Raw genomic sequence first — 21,420 nt, forward strand, 5'->3', positions numbered from 1 at the left:
TTATGTCCTCAATTGGGATTACGGAAATGAGCTCATCGGTCACTAGAGGATGTCCGCAGGGTGGTGGGGTGTTGTCTCCACTGCTGTGGTGCCTGGTACTAGACGGGCTCCTCCGCACCTTGAACGAGGGGGGAGCGTATACACAGGGATACGCGGACGATCTCGCGATCGTCATAACTGGGAAGTTTCCAAACACCGTGAAAGAACTCATGCAGGGGGCTCTTGAACAGGTGGATATGTGGTGCAGTAGCCATGGCCTTTCCGTTAACCCGGAAAAGACCGAGGTTGTTTCATTCACGAATAGAAGGAGAGCGGATCTTACTGGGCTCGCTCTTCGAGGACGTCAACTGGGTCTGACCAGGTCAGTGAAATACCTGGGAGTCATCATTGACTCCCGCCTGACCTGGAAAGGGCACATTGAGCGCATAAGCAAAAAGGCCACTGCATGTCTATGGGCATGTAGAAGGGCTTTTGGTTGTACATGGGGCTTGAACCCTCGACTGGTATACTGGCTTTACACTGCAGTGATAAGGCCAATAATACTGTATGGTGCACTTGTATGGTGGCCTGCCATGCGCAGGGTAACCTACAGGAAGCAGCTAGGAAAGGTCCAGCGACTCGCCTGTCTGGGAGTCACTGGAGCCCTAAAAACCACGCCAACCTTGGCCATGGAGGCACTTCTGGGACTAGAGCCTTTACACTTAGCTGTGGAGGCAGAGGCTCGGAAAGCTTCCATACGGCTAAACGATTGGGACGAGTGGAAGGACCGAGGCAGCATTGGGCACGGCGGAAACCCTCTGAACCGATCCCCTCCTCGCAAGAAGGGATGCGATCCGGGTTATCTTGCTAAGTAACAAAGTGTTATAAAAGTCATACGTACCACGTATTAACCATATGGCAAAAATCCGCCGTTCTGATTGGCCCACGGCGAAACGCAGTACGTTTTGTCCAGCTAGAGACAGTTATCTGGAACCGGGGAGGGTGAAGCAGGCTAAACAGGGTTCTATCCTTCATTGAGAGGAACGGGCTCTGAACTCAGTTGCGAAAGAAAGGGGGTAGACACAATGGGCCTCTGGTGTGCCTGGTCGGGCTCCCCTGAGGATAGAAAGACACCACCTCTGCCAATGTGACGCTTTATGCATCAAAAAAAATTTACAACGAAGATTCGCCCTATCAAAATCCCACCTTTTTTCCTATGGCGCGAACAAACGCTTTATCAATCGTGCGAGTGCGACGGTCAAAAGCTCTAAAGCATCAGGTGCCGAATGCAGTTACGTTTAAAACTGGCGCGCTTGAAAACCGGAAGTCGCATCAGTTCACCGTTTGACAGGTGAGGGCGCACTTTAAACCGTCAAATCTTTCTCTAACTATCAAAGTTTATTTAACTTTTAAAACTTAATTTGCGAGAATGGATGGCGAAAAACCAGCTGTGATGTGGCTACACCACATCGGTGGAAGCGTAAGTCACTGTTAAAAGTCACAGTCCACGACAAAGTGCATTTTTTAGCATGGCCGAGCTGCAACGATTCTTGAACGGTTCATTGATGCAACTACGGATGTGCCCCGCTTGCATTCCTTAGAGGGGTACTCGTCCTACGAATTAAGCGACCACCTCGCTAACTTTATACGCGTCCAGTCATTACTAAAGGAATATTCCCCTGATTCCCTGTATTACTTCTGCTTAGGTAAACTGACAATACTTGCAGACTTAGTGACTCTTTTCTTTCGTAGGAATACAGTGGTACCTTCATGCGTGTGGTCGCGTCGGTAATATATTTTTTCACGATACTTTCATGGATTGCAGAAAATTGTTGAACCAATTCGCACTGAAATTTATTGGCTCCTATTATGATGATCCGAGTAAGTAATTACGTGCTTAGTACGTTGAGTAGCTTGTTACCATTTTTAAGTATACATCTCCACCTGTGTTTCGGAGAAGTACTTGTGGGAATCTGATCACCTAAGTCCAAAGTGGCCACACACCTTATTATGGACGGTGGTGTATTTGGTGATGAAGTACTTTAAACTGTCGGTAAGTATCTTTACGGTTGTGCTATTTAAATAATTTACTTCTTCGCAGACAGTGGAAGAGCACAAAGCTCTAAAAATGAAAAATTTATTTAAACGTGAGACACGTGATCGAGTCAAGGGGAAACAAAGCTATTTTTTCTATTTTCTACAAGAATCACGAGGTTGATTTCATTGTCTTTGAGTTTTTTTTTGAAACTTTAAATCTTTAGGGACACAGTATTGCAAGCGACAACTGCTACCAGATAAGAATCCTTCACGATGCCCTGTGGAAATAATGAAAATATACTTATCCAAGTGGTAAGCATATTTGAGTATTGAGAGTTGTGTCTATTAGCTCTTTTAGTCCCCGATTGCCAAAGATGAGAGACTCATGCCTGTACCTGAAGCCTATTTCAAGATGTGATCTGGAGAGTCAGCCATACTGGTTCACACAAGAGGAACTACCTGATAAAGACCTGGCTGAAATGCTTAATAGATTTAAAATGGTATCTGAAATTACAGAGCTATTTGTGAAAGATCGCATAACATCATTAATTCCATGGTATTAGAACTCGTTCTTGTATCTATAGTTTGTTGATTACATCCCCGCAAATAAAGTATTTATTTTGGTTCATTTATTATAGGTACTTTACTTAATAGTATCAGGTGTGTTGGTTAGTGCCCTAAAAAAATTATCCAGCATTACCATAAAATGCACAAAATTTATATCATAATTTGATTCAATCAGGTGAACCTACCTGTCCAGAACCGAAAAAAGGTTTTTTAAATCCCTCAAATTGATAATCCAGGATAATAATAATCAACTAAATATATAAAGATCGCCTCTATAACTACAGCATATTCCACTACAAAAAGAACACCTTGAATTCCATATGCCACTTGTTTGTAGGAAATCTTACAAATTATGCCTGTACAACTCTTTCTTCTTCAAGTATTTATAAGGGGACCCGTTGTGCCTACCCCCTTTTCTTTTGCAACTAGGTCCAGAGCTCGCTCCTCTAGGATAGGACCCTGTTTAGCCTAAGTTACTTTGCCCTCCCCGGTTCTATATATAATTGTTGCCCAGGAGTTGATGTCTGCCTCTGCTCAAGGTGTCACAGTGACAGACCATATGCCACAGAACCTGCACGTGGCCACTCCTTCAAAGCCAATATGTTGTGCAGGTGATAGTTGACCATTTCAGTGCCTCGTGAGGACACCAGTGATATTCGTAATCTGCCTTCTTTTCAGTTTTTGGCTTAGAAGACTCAGATTTGCCAAGGGGCACTGAACTGTCCGAGTCCAGTTGTTTGTTGCCACCGTGCCTGCCTGGAATTGGGAGCAATTCCTACCGAGTATGCTCGAACCAGCTGAAGACCCCACTACTGCCTTTGTAGGCCAGCTCGTACACCCTTTTTCGTTGTCCCCTATTTAGACTCACCTAATACATCTAGAATTACTCTACAGTGACCCGCATAATGCTTTTCAAAGGTACTCCTGCAGAAGGTTTTAAGTTGTTCTATACTACTCCAGGTCAGGCAGGAAAGTCTATGATGATTCCCAAATACTTTACTGACCTGGTCAAACGTACTCAAAGAATGAGGTCCGGCCTCCTTTTATTCGTAAATGGAACTATCTCGGTCTTTTCCGCATTAACGGAGCCGCCATGGCTACTGCACCACCTGTTCAAGAGCTCCCTGCATGAGCTCTTTCACGGTGTTAGGAAACTGGCAAGATCGTGCGCCTATCCCTGTGTATACGCTCCCTCCCCCTGGAGGAGCCCGTCCAGCCCAGGTACCACAGCAGTGGAGACAATACTCCACCCTGCAGAAATTCTCTAGTTAAAGAAGAGGTCATCTCCGTCTACCCGATGGAGGACCCCTGCTTCTGAGCATGGCGCAAATCCATTCTACCATTGACCCATCAATGCCAAAGCCTTCAGTAGCCTCACTAATGGAATCAAACATGGTGTTGTTAAACGCACCCACCGGCCTGTGTGGCGCATCAGTGCCGTGGAAACGCGACTGATGTGGTACTAGGGGTCTGGGCGAATCTGGGTTCGGGGATGGATGTTTGTCGATATGTATAGTGGGTTGACAGTTGTGGAGGGTCGACATGCATTAATTGTCGGTAAGGTCGTGGTTAACTTTTGGTGTAGTTAATTCTAGAGGGTTAATTCTGCATGTTTGGCAGAATGGCACAGGATTTCCTTGTACAAAAAATTGTATATCTGTGAAGTGCGCCCTCTTTTTGAGATATTTGTATTTAAAACTATCGACCCCACAGACAGTGTGTGTGTGTGTGTTGTGTTTTACACTTTCAACTGAATTCTTGAAATTTTTCAGATCCATAAGTCAAAGATTTTTAGATCTTAATCCCGGCCATAATTTTTTAATTCTTAGGACCCTCTATATGAAACTGTGAACTAACCTACTACATGAGTTTTTAGTTACTACTGTAATTCAAATATAAAATAGTATCTTCATCAGTTTTGATCCCTCTCTTCACTGCTCCTTCGATTTCACACATTTGACTAATACCCTCTTCTGTTGCCCATTTTCGAGATATCCCTTATCCTCCACTTCCAGGGCGGACAAACAAAATAAAATGTCACAAATAATATAAACTGTCAACAGTCTATCCAACCAAGTATTTTGTTGCTGTTTGTCTCAAAAAGGATGACCTAGGGATTAGTCCAGACCCAGAGGTCACCATTCTTTCTTTGAATCACAGTCGCTGCATTTTGAAATTTTCCACTCCTATAATCTTTTTATATATGGGGTGAATAACAATGAGTAAAAGAGGACACTAAAGAAGATTTTTAAAACAAACCACGGGTGAAAAATGTTTCAATAAAAAAAGTTCTCCAATTAGCGTTGTTTTTAAAATTTTTTCTCAGCAACCATAAAATTTAACGCCTTTACTTGGGTTTTTGGAGATACTGTTGTCAACATTTCCAAGATGGGCTACACGAGTTGCAAAAATTTTACCTAAAATCCTGAGCCTGACAATGAAAAAAGATTTTGTATGAAGGGCAAAGCTCATGTCAAAAAATTACAATAAAAAAACAGACTACATTTTATTTGACTACAATAGAAATATGAACAAAAAACTAGTATCACATAAAGTTGTGGAAAGAATAAATTAATATACTATACTAAGAACTAATTATCCTCGTTTTCTTCGTAATAAAACGGATTATCTATTATGAGTTTGTTACCTTCGCCGTCTACAAAAATTTATTCGATATTAATATACAGATCATAAATTGAAATATACATGAAAAGGTACTCTATTGAAAGAAAGTGTTAGTTTATGGTGGTATATGCAGATGAGGAAACATAAAAAATGTGTTCATCAGTAACAGTTTTCACTTTAGGTAGTGACCTACTGTCAGCACAAGCTATGTAGACTCGATGTTGAAATTAATTAGAAAAATAACCATTCACATCAGTATCAAATAAACGCCTATTCTACAATGTTTGTTAAAAGGTAAACATCAAATTCTGATCCTTTTTCTGAGTTTTTCATGCCACAGTTGATGAAAAAGTTTGAAGTGTGGATTGTATACAATTTTCAATTAATTTGACCCAAAAAAATTCGATTGGTTAATATCAAACAGTGATCACAATCACGTATCGGTATAAAGTATAAAATGAAAATATACATACATGTAAAGTAACAAAACTCTTTAATTTTTAGGCTTGTTTTCCCGTTTCCTACGCATATAAAGATGTTATTACATTTTTCTTACGACTACAAAGTTTGTTCAATTTGATTGATAACATTTTGTTTTTTCTGTTTTTTTTTATTAAATTATATGTTCTGCTGTGTTATTTTTTTTGTGCATTAAAAAATGAAATTATATATACATAATAGCAATAAAAAACTAGCAAACAAAAAACAACGATTTTTTGCCAAAATTATGCCAATTGCAAAAAAGGTACTCAATAAATCTTTGAATGTGTTGTATTTTTTACCTGGTCACAATTTTGATTCACGGATAGATGGTGCCTACACTTAATAAACGTAGAGTTCAATTTGAGCCCGATCTAACGGTTACTTTTTTAATAAGCCCCAAGTCGAGTCTGCATACGTTTTGCGCCAACAATATTGTCAATTACTAGCCACATACAGTCTAAATATTATTATTTATTTGGTCATTAAGGTTAGGTTGCATAATAATGATAATCAATAAATCAAGGACACTAACAAAACAATAAAGAAGAAAGAACCAATACATTGGCATGGTTGGGAAAAATTCAGAAAAAAATGATTTAAAAAAATATTCATACACATTCTATATTTATCGCGGCGTTTTAGAGAAAGATTGTTAAAAATGTATGCGGATGACTCACTATTTCTACGAAATATGACATGCCAACCTTTTGAGAATTTTCTAGATACTTTTTGTTCACTATATAAGCAATTGAAATGTGTTTAGTTTCAGTCTTAACATCGATGTCCAAGTCATAAATACTGAAACCAGTGGTTAAATTTAAATGTTACAAATGTGGCTGCAATTAAGTGATTATTAACTGTTACTGTCATAGATCAATCTACTGTATAAATAAATATATCACGTATCAAGTTTACATTAAAATATGTTGACGTTTTCGCCTACATAAAAAAAATCATGATTTTAGAAGGTTGTGACATTTGATTTTTAAGGTAATTGTAAACTTTATTGCATTCAAAGTAAGATATAAACTGGAAAAATGTCTCGCGTTCTTAGTCACATAGTAGAATGTGGTATCGTGTTGAATCATAGGTCCATTGAAAATGTTAGTTTCCTCCCTTAACGCTACGTAACATTTTTTTGTGTTATCAGCGTGACTTTACAAGATCATAGATAAATTGAGTAGTATGTTTCCTCAAATGTATACAACAACATACTTTCATTGAAACATCAAAATACAATGTGCAAGTTTTAATTAAGTTTTCCAATCAAAGCGCTTCATATTTTGTTGCCAAACTTCTCTGTATACAGTGCGTTTTAGTTTTAACCCACAGGGATTCACATGTAAATTTGGGATCTCAATTTTTCCAAATATACTTTGATTGGTGCAGTTGTAATTACGAAGATTATCGAACCATCGCAGAATGTTATGCTGGTACAATTCATACTTTTTCGATCAGACTTCTCAATAAAAAGTTATAGACTAGAAACCAATTTCGAAAGAAAATTCAAAGGGCTGTAACTTTTGAACTAGTAGCCCAATCTGGGAACTGTTTGAAATTATGGATTCTACAGGCCACGTTCTATAAGAAAAATTTTTTTCCGGGTCGCTCTGAGACAATTTTTTTTTTCGGGCCTCAAAAAAAGGCAGTGTATAACCTTCCTTTTTTACCAAAAATCGACTGCCCCAAAATGTCTCGGGAAAACACTTTTTCTTATTAATTTTGGTGCGTAAAATCCAAAACAATTCGTACTTTTTTGGCCAGACTTCTCAATAAAAAATTATAGACTAGAAACGAATTTCGAAAAAAAATTCAAAGGGCTGTAACTTTATCCTCTGATGTAGGCGCAAACAATATCAAAATATTCTTAGTCGGTAAAGAGCAGTAGAAACCACAGGTAGAAACTGACAAGTTGACAGACAGAACGAGAAAATTTGTGTGATTGTAGTTAATTATCTGTATCAGTGTACACACTTCCAGTTTGCTAGCATTTCTAGAACAAATGATAACATAGGGATCCCAAACTAACATGTAAATTGGTATGGGCAAAATTAAAAAAAAACGCACGGTATGTTGGTCAATGACGATAGGACATTGCGCAAAAAAATTTCTAAAAATTTATAGATAAAGGTTTTTCAACGAGTCTATTTCAGCTCAAATATTTTCAATTGCATATTGTAAAACCAATTTTCTTCTCTAAACTCAATGGACTTTAATTTAAATGAACTATCAAGAAATGCTTGTGTAAAAAAAATGGGCGTTTCAAGGACACAAACATTGTTTGCATTCCAAAAAACAATTTATTTTGTAAAAGGGTACAAACAATAAATAATTTTGATAAAATTGAATGTTAAACTGAAAATATTTCAGCTGAAACAGACCATTTGAAAAACCCTCGTGTCATTGAGGACTACAGAAAAGTTTTAGTTAAATATCAATATCAGCAATGATCCAAGATCTAACAAAAGTCTGTTCACCAACACTGCTGTCACAACACGTATAATTTAAGTTTGCGTTTTTTGTTTAGGCCACATAAAATATGCGCAATTGTTGCTTTTATTTCATCTGATACTCCATATCTTTAGAAATTATTTGTTAGACACTATTTTTGAATAAAATGGGCAGATGTGTTAATAGTTCATAGGTTTGGATAAAGCAACAATTGATAAAATTCTGGTTGAACCTAGTAAGTGCAAAAATGTGGAAGTGGGATTCGTAATTACGGGTGTATATTGCTATGTAACGGACGTGGACGTTGAGATTTGGGTCCAGCCGCCTGAATTAATGAGGGGTTTTTAATGTTAGTCAAATTTTCGTTTCAATTTGTTAAATTAGTCTGGTGGGGTTTTATGTTCAAGCACGGAACGATTGTTGCGTGTTTAGTTGTATCCAATTTTTTGCTTATAAAAGATTATTTCCTACAATTGTTAAATGTAGAGCAATGTATCGCTGATTTATGTTATGAATTTTACTTTGTTAAATCATTTAAGTGACTGTTTTACTGTATAGGCACTTTTATTACTTTTGTTAAAAGGTTGGTGTAATTTATTAGCGATAAGTGGGAAAAATCTGCGTCTTTTCCATAGATAAGAGAATTCCGTTTAAAATTTAAATACTGAAGGAGGCCCTTTTGTCAATTTCCAGGCCAGGTTGCTGTTCGTTGTGTCGTGTGCATGGCCAGCGAGTTGGGAGTAAAATTACATTCCTGTGGCCCAAAGAGAAGAAAAACAATTTTTGGGAATTTAACACAAAACGTTAAGTATTTTAAGTTTTCACTAATTTGTTTACTTGTGATGGAACGCGTATGCGGGGTGTGTAAACGGACCTTGTTATAGTCCACTCTGTTAGAATTTTATGATTAATTTGATTGTGTTCGTAATCTGATTGGTTATTTATAAAATAAAAATTTGTGTTAGGGAAAATAAAGCAATTAAATTTGGTTTTAAAAAATAGTCATTGCGACTTTAGTAGGGTGACAGTTTACTTTGATAGCATTTTCATTCGAAATACTTACAACAATCTTGGCAACAAAAAAAGAAAAAATAGAAAACTATACTTCGCCAACTACCTGGCAAATTTTGATTAAGTACAGTTGAGCCATTTGAGATCGCAACCGACGCACACAAATGATTTGCTAATTTAAAACAGCTCAGCTGTAACTCGCTACGATTGGAAAACTTCGACAGATGAATTCATACTTATTAAACAAAACTAAGCCTTAAAAATCGATAGAATGGCAATATATTATCGGTTAATTTCATATAGATATTTTTCACATAAGAAGAATTGTTACCTTCAATAATTTGAAATTTCTCGACTTGCTCTGGTCTACGCCCGGACTGTGTCTCTTCTACAAAGAATAAATATAACAACCATGTCGTTAATACAAAAAATCTACCTACCTTTCTGTGGTCGCTCCAACTGCTCTGTGGTGGAGCCCGAAGTGGATGGTGTTGGTTCTGTTTGTTGTCCTACTAAAACGTAAACCACTGTGGTCAATAAAACCTTTTTGCTATCTAGTTAAAAGTGTATAATCCAGTTTAATAAATTCAGCAGAAAGCATGAATACTGATTGTTATACAGAGGTTAAATATTTTTTTAAACTATCAATGTACAATGTGTCAAACACTATATTAGATCTGGAACTTGTTTCAGTAAAGAAAATCTTTAGACCCAGGCGGGTAGTTAATTACAGACATAAAATTTGAAAATAAAACCACTGTAATTATACTGCATACACAGAAAATCTGATACCTGATTCTGTTGGTGACGCCGGGCTTGGCTTAAAGCAGCTTGAGAACTGTTGCTTATCTGTGAAGTAAAAATTAACCCCCGTTCTTTAATGAATCACAAGGTTTTGGCTCAAATGCAAACATTCGTACCCAATAATAGCTTTCTTTAATATCAATAATGGGCTCATTTTATAATGTTTACTGCGTAATTATTAATCAGTTACAATCCTGAAAAGGTTAATTACTTTTGACTTAATTGTGAGTTCCTAGCAATGAGGTCAAGTTTGAGTGTTATAAACTAGAGTTGCCACGAATAGTGATATGGCTGAATATCCGGCCCCGCCCTTGACTGAAGGGCCGAATATTCGACTAGTACACATTTCGCGGTCTTCATGCAAGTACCGCCCATCAACTTCGCGCTGTATACCTCAGTTGCCTGGGACGCTGTGTCTCCGCTACAACCGTCGACCGTGCGGCGAGACGAAACAGTTTAAAGGAGAGAGGGGGCAGTGTAACGAACATTCCAGAAAATTCGGTAGACATTGAGACGCCATGAAAGATTAGTCATCGGCCATAAGGCACGAAGACGGATGTGATCTAATATTTCAAAGAAATATGGTTTGGGATGAATCAGTTAGTTCTTAACTTTGCTTAAACGCGAAATAACTTTTGTATATATATGCTGGCTATCTAGTGTACTATGATCTTTGCGCTTTATGAGGAAAAGCTCAATCAGTTGTTATGAACAAATGCTGAAACTTGTTTTCATTCATCACCTCTCATAATGCTTGGTGAAATATAATTAGCTTCCTAGCATGAGCTCGGGTACCTATTGCCATCATCGTTTTTTAGACATGTCAAAATTTCATCAGATGTCAACATTTTACATCATTTTAAGCAACTTTCATAGGATACAATTTTATTCTGTCTTATGTGCATAGGTATGTTGGCAATTTTCCTAGGTAATGGCTCGACGGATTCGGTTGAAATTTTGGATATGTATATTAGGCATACGGAAACGGAAAATAACAAGTCGGAGTTTTGGGAAAAAATCTTTGGAGCTCCGCAATAGTATCGAACTTTTTTTTTTCAAAAAGCAACCTAAAATTTTGATTAAGGTATTCGAAAGACCTTATTTTTCCGTGTACAACCTACAAAAATTGTCCAGGTTTTATTACAAAAAAACTGATAAAAAAATTTAGTTTTGGCAAAAAACCAACCCTTTCAAATGAGCCGTATATTGCCCAAATCGGTTCAGTCGTATAGAAGGAGTACGTGTGACGGATTTTTCACTTTCGAGGAAAATACGCTAAAAAAGCGGTCAACCATCCAAATAGAGCGGGAGCGCAGATCGAACGAGACCAGAGTTTTCAACGTGGTATTGCCGCTGTCGAGAAAACGACTGTTGTAAGGTAAGGTCAGAATTTCTCGAATTGGGGCTTTGAGTGCTTTGTAAAAGATCGTTAAACAATTTTCGCATGCTTGACGGAAAATGCGTCAAGATCGCAGAGGGAAAATACACAAAACAATAGAAAGAATCCAAAACAAAGCAATTTTCAATTATGTAATAATTTGATAACTGGTTTTTTAAATGAACTTTCACTTTCAAAAAATGTTTGAGTCACACAGGCGCCACAACTATACCACTTGGTATTGGTGTCATTCGATCTGAAATTAAGACTTATTTCATGTTTGAATTCTCGTTAAGACATGAAAGGCCCATAAGTGCTATTAAAATTGAAAATACAAATTTGAAAGTGCACTCTTCGCCTCTACCTAACGAGCGGCTTAACGAGTTTCTTTTTAGTAATAGGTGCGAATATTCGTGACAACTCTGTGTAAAAAATTCGTCAAAAAAACCTATTTTGAAGAAAGAGACTTTGAGAAAGTAACATTTACAAAAATCCTTTTTACAATAGCAACATTAGGGTATAGAATTTTGTTCACTAAATAACAACTTTCATACATCAACAGACATGGCGAAAAGCAAGAGCTTCAAAATCGGTTACCTTTTAATTTATGATAAAACTGCGATACAGCCTCATATGCAGAAGATAAAGTTGTTGGTTTTTTGTCTGTAGAATGGTCTTTCTTTCCATCTGCTACAAAATGGAAACACAATAATTATTCAATAGTATTAAAAGTTAGTGGTATAAAATCTATCCACGCAATAAAGTAGCGTGAGCATGCATTTTGCGCACGCCTGCTTTGGGGGTTAACGCCTCATTGTCTATCTGTGTATCAAATTTGAGCTCTATATACCAAAGGATCTTCAAGTTATATAAACGCACGTTCAGATTTTTTGCTTGTTACTATCATTTTATTCAATTACTATATTACCTTTTGTAGGTACAGGCGTCTTGAAACGTCCTAGTAGTGGTCGACCTGCGGGGGTCCTAGTTCGCCGTAATATACCTACAAAATGAATGAAATATCGAACTATCCATTTTTTGACAGTTATCTTGTTAGTCACTTATACAGTATACTAGGGTACTTTAATTTTAAAGTTAGAGTATGTATTACAAATCGTAAGTTATCAATAAAATAAACAAGCCAGCATTTAGTCATTACCTTTTAAAGGTGCAGCAGGTGTTGGAACAGTGCCTAGAAAATAAATCAAACACAAATAATCAAATATTATACAAAGAATTACAAGGTGAATAAATTATGACAGATGAAAACGAGCTAATATTTACCTGGTATTGGTGTAGGGGTTTTTGGAATCGCACCTTGCTGTCTTCTTTTCTCTAGATCTGATTGTTCTATAATAAGATAATTATTCAAATCTTCGATTAATCATTTAATCCATTATTAAACGTTTATTAACCAAAACTTCATTCAAATTTATATTAATCGAATGAAAATCGCCCACCTCTAACAGGATAACATTTATTATTATTATTATTGGGTATTAACACAACAAGAAGTGCTAGTCCTGAAAACTCTGTTTACTAAAAAGGCTCCAGTGTAATAATCGAATTGGAAGTAGCAAATTATCAGGTCACAATCAGATAACCAGTTTGACACAGGGAAGTAAAAGTAATATTAGATAGAGGTCCATACGTTAGCAACGGCATCACAGGCATGTGTATAACCAACCCTTTCTAAGTGTGCCAAATTCTTGACAGAACAGCTTCCTAGTTCAAACCAAAAATCGCGCTTCTGGAAGTGTTTGCAAAAAATGAAAAGTGTAGGGAAAAACGTTTCCCACAAAGTGTATTATTTTCCGATGTAGAATGAGAATATTCAATAAAAAGTATAGGTTTCTACTTGAAAAAATTAAGTTGCCATACACTTCACCCTTAACCTTAAAGGACAGTTATATGAAAATGTGCATAGCAAATTTTACAAAAATCATTTTTGATACCCTCGCTAGTTTCCGCAATAGTCGACTGTCTGAAGATAAAGGGGAATTAAGTAATATTCAAATATAAGATTACGAAACTGGTAGTCGCAAAGTTTACTGCAACTCACAAAAGAAATGACTGCTATACCCCAGTTCTTCTGGCTTATGCAGGTAGTTACCCCCCAGTAAATCATCCCCTGAAACTTATATCTTTTCTAGGCAAAATTTAATCCAATATAATGAGCAAAATGGGCTATCCGAAACAGTATTTCAATGGCTTGTGTCCAAACCAGTTTTCCGTGACAAACGAAAATAACTTTCCCTGTGAAAATGCACGTCTTAGAGAAAAAATTGATATCTAGAAATCTAAACATTTCTGAAACACTTTAAAAATTGCTTAAACATTTTCAATATGTCTGCGCGCTTTTATCAGAAAAAAAATATCGATCTCGAGGCAAATTTAATCCAATATACCAGACAAAATGAGATATTTGAAACACTGTTTCAATCGCCTGTGTACCTGTTATTTTTTCGAACCATTGTTTGTTGCTAACTTTATGTAGCTTAATGTTAGCAGACTTGGTTAATTTTTCTACCACACAATTTTGTTGTAGCTCTTGTAAAAGGGAATTTTTATCCCGTTACTACCATTCAAATATTGACCTTTGGTTTGTTGCATTTTTTTGTGTATAACAAAGCGTGATACTTGCTCTTAGGTGCTTTCATACTTGTCATGGAAAAACTAGCGTAGACACAGGCCATTGAAACTCCATTTCAGATATCCCAACAGACTTATCCAATACTAACACCAAGTGTCAGGAAACCCATTATATCTCAATCAAAGAATAAGTAAAATCCTCTATTTACTCACCTTCGCTATTAATAGTTGTCAGCTCCTGCGCCTCACAAGATGGAGCAGGGGGAATATCTTCCGCTGCCGCTGCACAACAATTTAAATACACATTAGAGCTTCTAACACACAGAATTATACTTTCAATGTCGTCTTTAATTAGCATGGTAAAGTTTTTTCTTTGCAATTGTGACAATTCTACAATTATCTTTTTTAGAGCATTTTTCAACGAAGTTGGGTGCGCTATTGCAGACACTGTCCGAGGCCTTAACTACACATACAGTTTTCAAGATATTAAGTTCGTTCTTTTTGCATTCGGTAGCGTATAGCTCTAGCACCTGATCCAAGGAAAATCTTCAATTAAACTGCGCAATGTCAACTTCCTTATTTATTAATATATTTTGTTGAAATTTTAACCCAGATATTTCTGGCGAAGGCAAACATGTCACATATAGTAAAAATCAGATGTGCGCATGCGCAGACTGCGCAATGGCAACTTTCTTATTTATGGAGATATTTCTTTGAAATTTTAACCAAAGTTGCTTATAGTGTAAGCAAATGTATCGCATATTCTAAACATCAGGTTAATGCGTAATATCAACTGTTATTTATGGAGATATCTTTTTGAAATTTTAATCACAGATGCTTCTGTTAAAGGCAAACATAACTGATATTGCAAACATTAGATGTGCGCATGCGCAGTCAGTGCCAACTTCTTTATCAAGATATTTCTTTGAAATTTAAACCATAAACGCTCCTAGCAAAAACAAACATCGCATACCTATAGCATACGAACTGCGCAACGCCGTTTTGTTTATGGAGATATTTCTCTGAAAATATAAAAAAGGGAAATTTGGAAACCCCCTCCCTTTTCATTCAAGATTTACCCATCTATCATTAAAAATATTCGGACCAATCGCCTGTCACCTTTTTTAACGCCACCTTTCAGTGTAAACAAATGGTAAAACATCCCATTTTATTTTAACATAATGGAATTGCTATATCCATTTTGCAGATCTACTATTATTTGGGGCGATTTGGGAGCTACCATTCAGACAATTGGGAAAACATATTGTCAAATATTAACCGCACAAAATTCGCGTACCCGTTATATTTGCATGACATGAGATATCATACACAATTTTCAAAGCACCAATTTAAATACAAATTAACCCTAAATATTAACTTAAGCAACAGGAAATGAATAACTAAACTTAATTACCTCTGGCATGAGAAGGTCCTGCTTCGTCGTCTAGATTTCGTGATTTAAATATTACTTTACCCGGAGCGAACCTCACTTCCTTGTGAATCATAGAGTCACTTTTCGAACCTGAAAAAGTTATACATTTATATCCAAACATATGCATACGCTATCTGAAAGCTGTCCAAATCAGCTGATCCAAATAACGTGAAGGCCAAAGAATAGTAACAAACTGGACATTTGCAAATCAAATAATGATAAAATTGCTCATTAGTATCCAGACGATGAAAGCAACATGAGAACTCAATAGACTATTATAAACACACACGAAATGATGTTTTCTAAACGACCCTTGTAAGTTCTACTTTTATAAGCTTCTCTTGAATCGAGTATACTAATTTTTTAAATAGGTGGGGTGAGGGTTTGTACCAATTTTTATGAAATTTTTTAAAATATTAGGTAGGTATGAGAATAGGTCATAAAGTATATTTCATACCATACCGCTAATAATAATATAGGTATATTACTATTATCATTATTATAATATTATTATTAGCGGTATGAACCATACCGAATAGCGTGTTTATACTAAATTACAGGTATTTGTTTTGTTGAAGATGCAGTTCATTTTTTTATAATAAATCTGTGCAGAAGCAAAGTTTCTACCTTCTGAACAGCCACCGAAAATTTGTTCATCTTATTCATCAAACCAAATTTTTTCAAAAGCTATCAGCGTTTGTGTGAGATTAGTGCGTCTTATATCACAAAACGGATGTGAGCCTCGCAGTTACTTCCTTTGAGCCAAGGAGTACTGCAAATTAATGTCGTCAAAACAAGCACAACAATCACTATGAATTGTAAATTAGTTTGACCTACTAACTATAGATATAAATATGATGTTCTTTTATTTCAGATATCATATAAAGAAGTTATGACGGTGCAGGGGATACAGCTATGAGTATCAGTGTTTATTTAGGGTACATGATTAAAAAAATGTTTGAGAAACGCTGTTCTAAAATATTCGAGGATTGTTTTCTTGAACGCAAAACATGATCTACTGTCAACACAACAAATCGGATGCCCTACATACAATTAGATATATCGACAATGGTAAATGCCAAGTAGGTCTCGTTTACTATCTTTTCATTTTTGTGCAATAGAGAACAGGTAGTTTCAATAACTGGCCCAGTAAATAGAGTAAAACAAAAGCTTTACACAAATAAAAATTATAAATACTGGTGACCCCTAAGTTCCTGGGACCTACGCTATTCCTTCTCCACATGAAGGATCTATTCACTTAGGTACCTGGGAACGAAAGTACCCCACTTTTTGTATGCGGAGGACATATCGCGACTGCTGTTACAGAGAGATGAAATGGCACTTACCGACTTAACAAATATTTAGAAAGGCTTGAGGTTTAATGGAAATATTGAAAAATAATAATGCCATTATTTGTTATTTTTATAGAAAATTGAATTTAGTTTAAAATTGCATAAAAATAAATAAAAAGTTATTTTGTAATAATTAAACAAATTTTTTATCAAACTCTGTTGATATATGTCTAGGCTACTTCCTGTTTTGCTTGGTAGAGTTTATCGATGGCAACCCTAGTATACCTTGTTCTCTGCATTTGAACACTTCTGTATTGGTCCCCCATGCTCACTACCTAATAATTTGATACATTAAAAATGAGCTCGAACACTTTGTAGATTTTTGCAAATGCCCACCGTTGCAGTTTAGAAACACTACTTACCACATTCAATAATTGTTTTGGTCAGATTGCCTGTGTTTGACAGTTGTGACTTATAGCTTGTATTGGATAAATTATCACATCACAGTGTACACTTTTAAATTTTTTTTTGTTTTAGAAAACCACCTTTTAAGTGTTTTCATTAGCGTCTTTTTTTGATATTTATTGAAATTTGACATCAGACATGAACTTTACGTTCACACTAGATAGAGAAAACTACCAGAACAATTATTGAACACCAACATGTTATACCTCTTTTACTTTGACTTACGTAAATCACTCCATTGTGTATCCCAACATTGGGGAAAACGTCTTGGTAAGCACTCTGTAATAGCTAAAGGAAAAAAAATCACTTTTTGGTATAATCTAAAAGTCTGCTTACCTTGTCCATGCTGCTTCAATACCGCCATAGGTCGTATCGGTGCTAAAAGTACAAAAAATTTATTAAACAAATTTACTAATAATTGCATTCTTACCGTCAACAGATTGATGTGACCAGGACAATGGGGATGCATTATCTAAAACAGACCAAAAATCAATAAAAAAATAATTTCTTACTATTATTATCTTCAACCATTGTTTATAGTTGAACAATCAAGAAATGTGTGGTATGTTTCCAAAAATTAGCAAACAAAGTTTATGTAGGGTACCCATCGACGAGCTAAATTGATTATTAGCTGGGAAGCTAATGCTGAAAATTTATTAGCTCTTCAAATAAGCCCGTTTCAGCTAAAACATTTTTAAATGTATACGACTTTTAGTTGGACTAGCACTTTATTATTTTAAATGGGATGCCCTAATTTGTATTCATTTTCTCAATTGGGGCTAATTTTAATTTCAATGACTATCGAACCAATCCGATTTTGAAATTATTTCAGTTTTTTCAACATTTTTCTTTAAATAAAATACTTTCCGTAAATAAATTGCTTTTTATAAAACCGACAAGGATTTGCGTCAGTAAGGCTTTATGCAATATGTAACAATTGTTAAAAAATTTAAACTGTGCACAGTAATTCATGCAAATTTAGAGAAAACTTTCCCTGATGTCTGGCGTTAAACGTGCCGAGCACATTGATTTTGGGCACCATAAATTAAGATAATTTCCACTCTTTCGTTTAGTGTGTAAACCATTTTGCCAGTAAAATCTGAAGCAATAAATTAATTTTCACTATCCCAAGATGGTCACAAAGGTAACTGACAGCAAATCAAATTCTTTCTTTCCCATAGGAACAAATAAGTGATATTTTCGTTTGTTTTTGTTTTCTATCTGAACAAATTAACATAGGTCGATTAAATAAATTAAATAGATTTTTCTAATTCTCTCGAAAACGAATTGACCGATTTAAAAAAATAAAACGTCAAAATAAACGACTAAACAAGCAATTACTCGATACCACTTGCCATTTAAAATTTTTAAGAGAATGAACCTGAGGTGAAAGGGGGTGAAGTAGTTTTTGGTTAAACAGTTGTTCCCCTTGACAAATCTTTGGATGTGTCTCGGCGATTTTTTCCTTTAATCAGTGGTGGACATTTTTAAATGAACACCCTGTATGTGTAATGAAGTGTAAATATTGTACAGATTTAATAAACATAATAATAACACCACATCATGGGTGTACAGGAGGGTCCACATTCGTGGCCCACTATTGGAAACTCAGTAATGAAGATGAGATACAGTGTAGGTTAAATATTTGCTCCTTTTTTTGACTAAAAAAAATCTGTAATCAGCATTTCCATAACACGCTAGATGTAGAAGCTATAGGGTGCCATATTGAATTTTTACAAAATGAGAGGACAAAAAAAGAAAAAAATGACGCGTCACAATTTACAAGGTCAAATTCAAAAACAGTTTTACATTCATTTCTCAACAAAACATCCACCGGTAACTATACCCTACTAAATCAACATGGCTATGGTGGCGACGCATTCAAATGAATTTCTTTTTTTGTCCTCTATCTCTTTCTGTAAAAATCCAACATGGCGTCCATAATATTTTTGGTTTAAGTTTAAAATTATCGATCTCACGAGTAATCTAACTCAGAATACCCTAGAGCATGCACATCGACACTATAGCAGGAAGCATTTAGTGAAAATTTGAAGTCTCAATCTACCTATTGTAATTGCTGAGATCTCAGCCGGACAGACAGCTAGCCATAACAAATAGCGTATTTTTTTTCACAAATAGGCTAAAAATAGTGTTATTTTCAGATTTTTCAAAAATTAGAAAAGTGTTTTTTTAGTCACAAAAAGGGGCAACTTTGCGTCTATTTAACCTACACTGTACCTATCTCTCATCGTTAACCAACCCTGTACAAAAACAGAAGGTACACTTCTAAATGGATACATTGGATCTGTTCTTATTGTTTCAACCCACCTTCCCTTAATGGCAACTGCTTGCTGTAGTCCCGTATTCCAAGCGAACCTCCTAAAAAAAGAGAAAGGTATACACATTCGGCCAAACATAAAAATGTACATTGTCATTTTTGGTTTAATAACACTGCTACATTATTGGATTATACCAGACACGCTACCTACGTACCTTGTTTGGTGCAGATTAAGTAAGCAGGAAGCCTGAATCAAACACGCAAAAATATATAGGCCTGTATGGTTGAAACAAAATATTCAACAAGTTACAAAAGTAATAGTCAACATTTTCACATTAATAGAATAGTCATTTCTCCTAAAAAATTAAGCCCCACCCTTAAAAGATCAAAAAACACCCATAAATAATACCTTTAAATCTGCACATGACTAAACAATTTTTTTTTGATAACAACGCAGATATGAAAACATTACAAGATATCAAAAAGTTTAAACCAGAAAAATGATTTCTTATTTTACAATCTACCGGCGGCACACCGGAAAAAATTGTAGTAGTGTAATGGCCCCTGAAAAAACATCACCCTTTAGACTCACTTAACTGAAAAACTGCATCAAATTATAACTCCCTATAGACCGCTAACAAAGCATTTGCGGACCTATGTTTATATGTATAATGAGCAATAAGAAGTAGTCAGTTTAAAAGTTTTGAATTTGAGTACAATAGCACGATAAAGAAATGTGAGCAGCAATCATTCAACTCCGTCATCACAAACAAGCTCAACAAATGAATTATGGTACAGAAATTGAAAATGTGAAATGGATGCCGATGTACTCGAGAATTGACAAAGTACTTCAAATCCAAAAAGAACAAACAATGAGTAATTAGATATTAAAAATCACCTTCAGGCAGTATTTGTTCGAGAGCGTACGTCAACGCTAGGTCGGATGCATCGACCAGCTTCCTAGTTTTAAAAGAACTCGTTTTTATGCAAAGTGCTACCGTAGCTAAAAATAAAAAAATTATCAATGCAAATCATGAGAAAGTGTTACCTTTGTCCACACTATCAAAAATAACAACCACCGAATTCAGGTTGCAACTGAAGAAAGTCACGTCAGGACTACCCCAAAGCTCGACCACGTCCACCATACTGACTCCATACCTTATGTCGTACACTTCGACTATACGAGCAAAATCCCATGTATTGGTAGTCAAAGATGAATAATCTTGTGATGCCAATACGACGAGAGTATTAGCACCAAAGGACTCTTCAATCTAATAAGAAAAAAAATTATGATGCATGAAGTCAGACGTAAGTAGACTTACTTGACGAGCAATGTTAGGATTAAGATCGAAACCCTTACACCATGCCAAAAAGTTCAGATTATTGCCCATTGAATTAAAACAGGCCTGAATGGTAGAACTCGATTCTGTGGAACACGCCGAAACGTTGTCGGGTGGAGCCTCACTAACTGGTTCGGGAGGATTTTCTTCGCCTGTACTTTCATTCTTACTGTTACTCTGCGGATTCATCTCGTCCTTAAGTTAAATTGTATAAGTATACAATACAGAATGCGGGATGATACAACACACCATGAAAGTAAACGCTTCAATGCAAAACAAACACTTAACGAACAAAGAAAACGTAAACTTCTGCGGAAGCGCCGATGAAAATGTTGGCGGTAATTTGTACTTTTTTAGGTTAGCGTCGCGTCGGTTGCATGTTTATTCATTGGTTGCCTGTGCATGACGTCACACTCAAAAATGCTTACAATTGCTACGTTGCCAAATTGCCAATATTAACTTTCACAAGAGTATTGTTATATTTATCACTTATCAATTGGTCGATGCAATACAAAAAAATGGCAGCAAATTAGTCCCAGTCTATCAGACTTTCGCTAATGCAGTCTTTTGGTCTGCTATCCATGTACACCATGTGCATAAGAACCGTACATTTACGTATCATATAAATTTCTAAGCAAAGAGGTCTGGATTTCCACTTACGGATGTCAGAACCTAATAGAATTAAA

At 35.9% G+C, this 21,420-nt stretch overlaps 2 protein-coding genes across 4 annotated transcripts; one reads left to right on the top strand and one right to left on the bottom strand.

Annotated features, from left to right (window-relative positions):
* The first annotated feature begins 1,329 nt into the window (after positions 1-1,329).
* Positions 1,330-2,639, top strand: LOC116165355 (zinc finger MYM-type protein 3-like). The gene is made up of 7 exons (XM_031479720.1): positions 1,330-1,459; positions 1,508-1,685; positions 1,732-1,860; positions 1,911-2,032; positions 2,081-2,192; positions 2,241-2,328; positions 2,375-2,639. The coding sequence occupies exons 1-7, from the start codon at positions 1,409-1,411 to the stop codon at positions 2,577-2,579; spliced, it is 885 nt and encodes a 294-aa protein (XP_031335580.1). The 5' UTR covers positions 1,330-1,408; the 3' UTR covers positions 2,580-2,639.
* A 2,433-nt stretch (positions 2,640-5,072) lies between these two features.
* LOC116165353 lies at positions 5,073-21,120 on the bottom strand. 3 transcript variants are annotated; one of them, XM_031479718.1, is made up of 18 exons: positions 20,984-21,120; positions 20,717-20,929; positions 20,443-20,665; positions 20,293-20,397; positions 19,445-19,495; positions 17,547-17,588; positions 17,453-17,494; positions 17,342-17,404; positions 15,342-15,449; positions 14,141-14,209; positions 12,620-12,685; positions 12,495-12,527; positions 12,264-12,338; positions 11,933-12,025; positions 9,946-10,002; positions 9,594-9,665; positions 9,485-9,541; positions 5,073-5,239 (listed from the first exon to the last, which is right to left on the bottom strand). In XM_031479718.1, exons 1-18 carry the CDS (start codon positions 20,984-20,986, stop codon positions 5,175-5,177), a joined length of 1,437 nt encoding a protein of 478 aa, XP_031335578.1. In that variant the 5' UTR covers positions 20,987-21,120; the 3' UTR covers positions 5,073-5,174. The 3 variants fall into 3 exon arrangements, with proteins under 3 accessions (XP_031335578.1, XP_031335577.1, XP_031335576.1); XM_031479717.1 differs by lacking the exon at positions 5,073-5,239 and having other exon boundaries at positions 7,795-9,541; positions 9,594-9,662; XM_031479716.1 differs by lacking the exon at positions 5,073-5,239 and having other exon boundaries at positions 7,795-9,541.
* Between the last annotated feature and the right edge of the window lie 300 nt (positions 21,121-21,420).

Source organism: Photinus pyralis, unplaced genomic scaffold (genome assembly GCF_008802855.1).
Source record: "Photinus pyralis isolate 1611_PpyrPB1 unplaced genomic scaffold, Ppyr1.3 Ppyr1.4_LG3a, whole genome shotgun sequence".
NCBI lineage: Eukaryota > Metazoa > Arthropoda > Insecta > Coleoptera > Lampyridae > Photinus > Photinus pyralis.

Excerpts from the sequence above, each read along its gene's own strand:
- LOC116165355 (XM_031479720.1), top strand. The coding sequence starts at position 1,409 with ATGGATGGCGAAAAACCAGCTGTGATGTGGCTACACCACATCGGTGGA. Across the intron at positions 1,686-1,731 it reads CCTGTATTACTTCTGCTTAG|GAATACAGTGGTACCTTCAT; the intron begins GTAAACTGACAA and ends TTTCTTTCGTAG. Across the intron at positions 1,861-1,910 it reads CTCCTATTATGATGATCCGA|TATACATCTCCACCTGTGTT; the intron begins GTAAGTAATTAC and ends ACCATTTTTAAG.
- LOC116165353 (XM_031479716.1), bottom strand. Across the intron at positions 17,405-17,452 it reads ATTGAAGCAGCATGGACAAG|CTATTACAGAGTGCTTACCA; the intron begins GTAAGCAGACTT and ends TTTTTCCTTTAG. Across the intron at positions 10,003-11,932 it reads GTTTTATCATAAATTAAAAG|ATAAGCAACAGTTCTCAAGC; the intron begins GTAACCGATTTT and ends TTTACTTCACAG.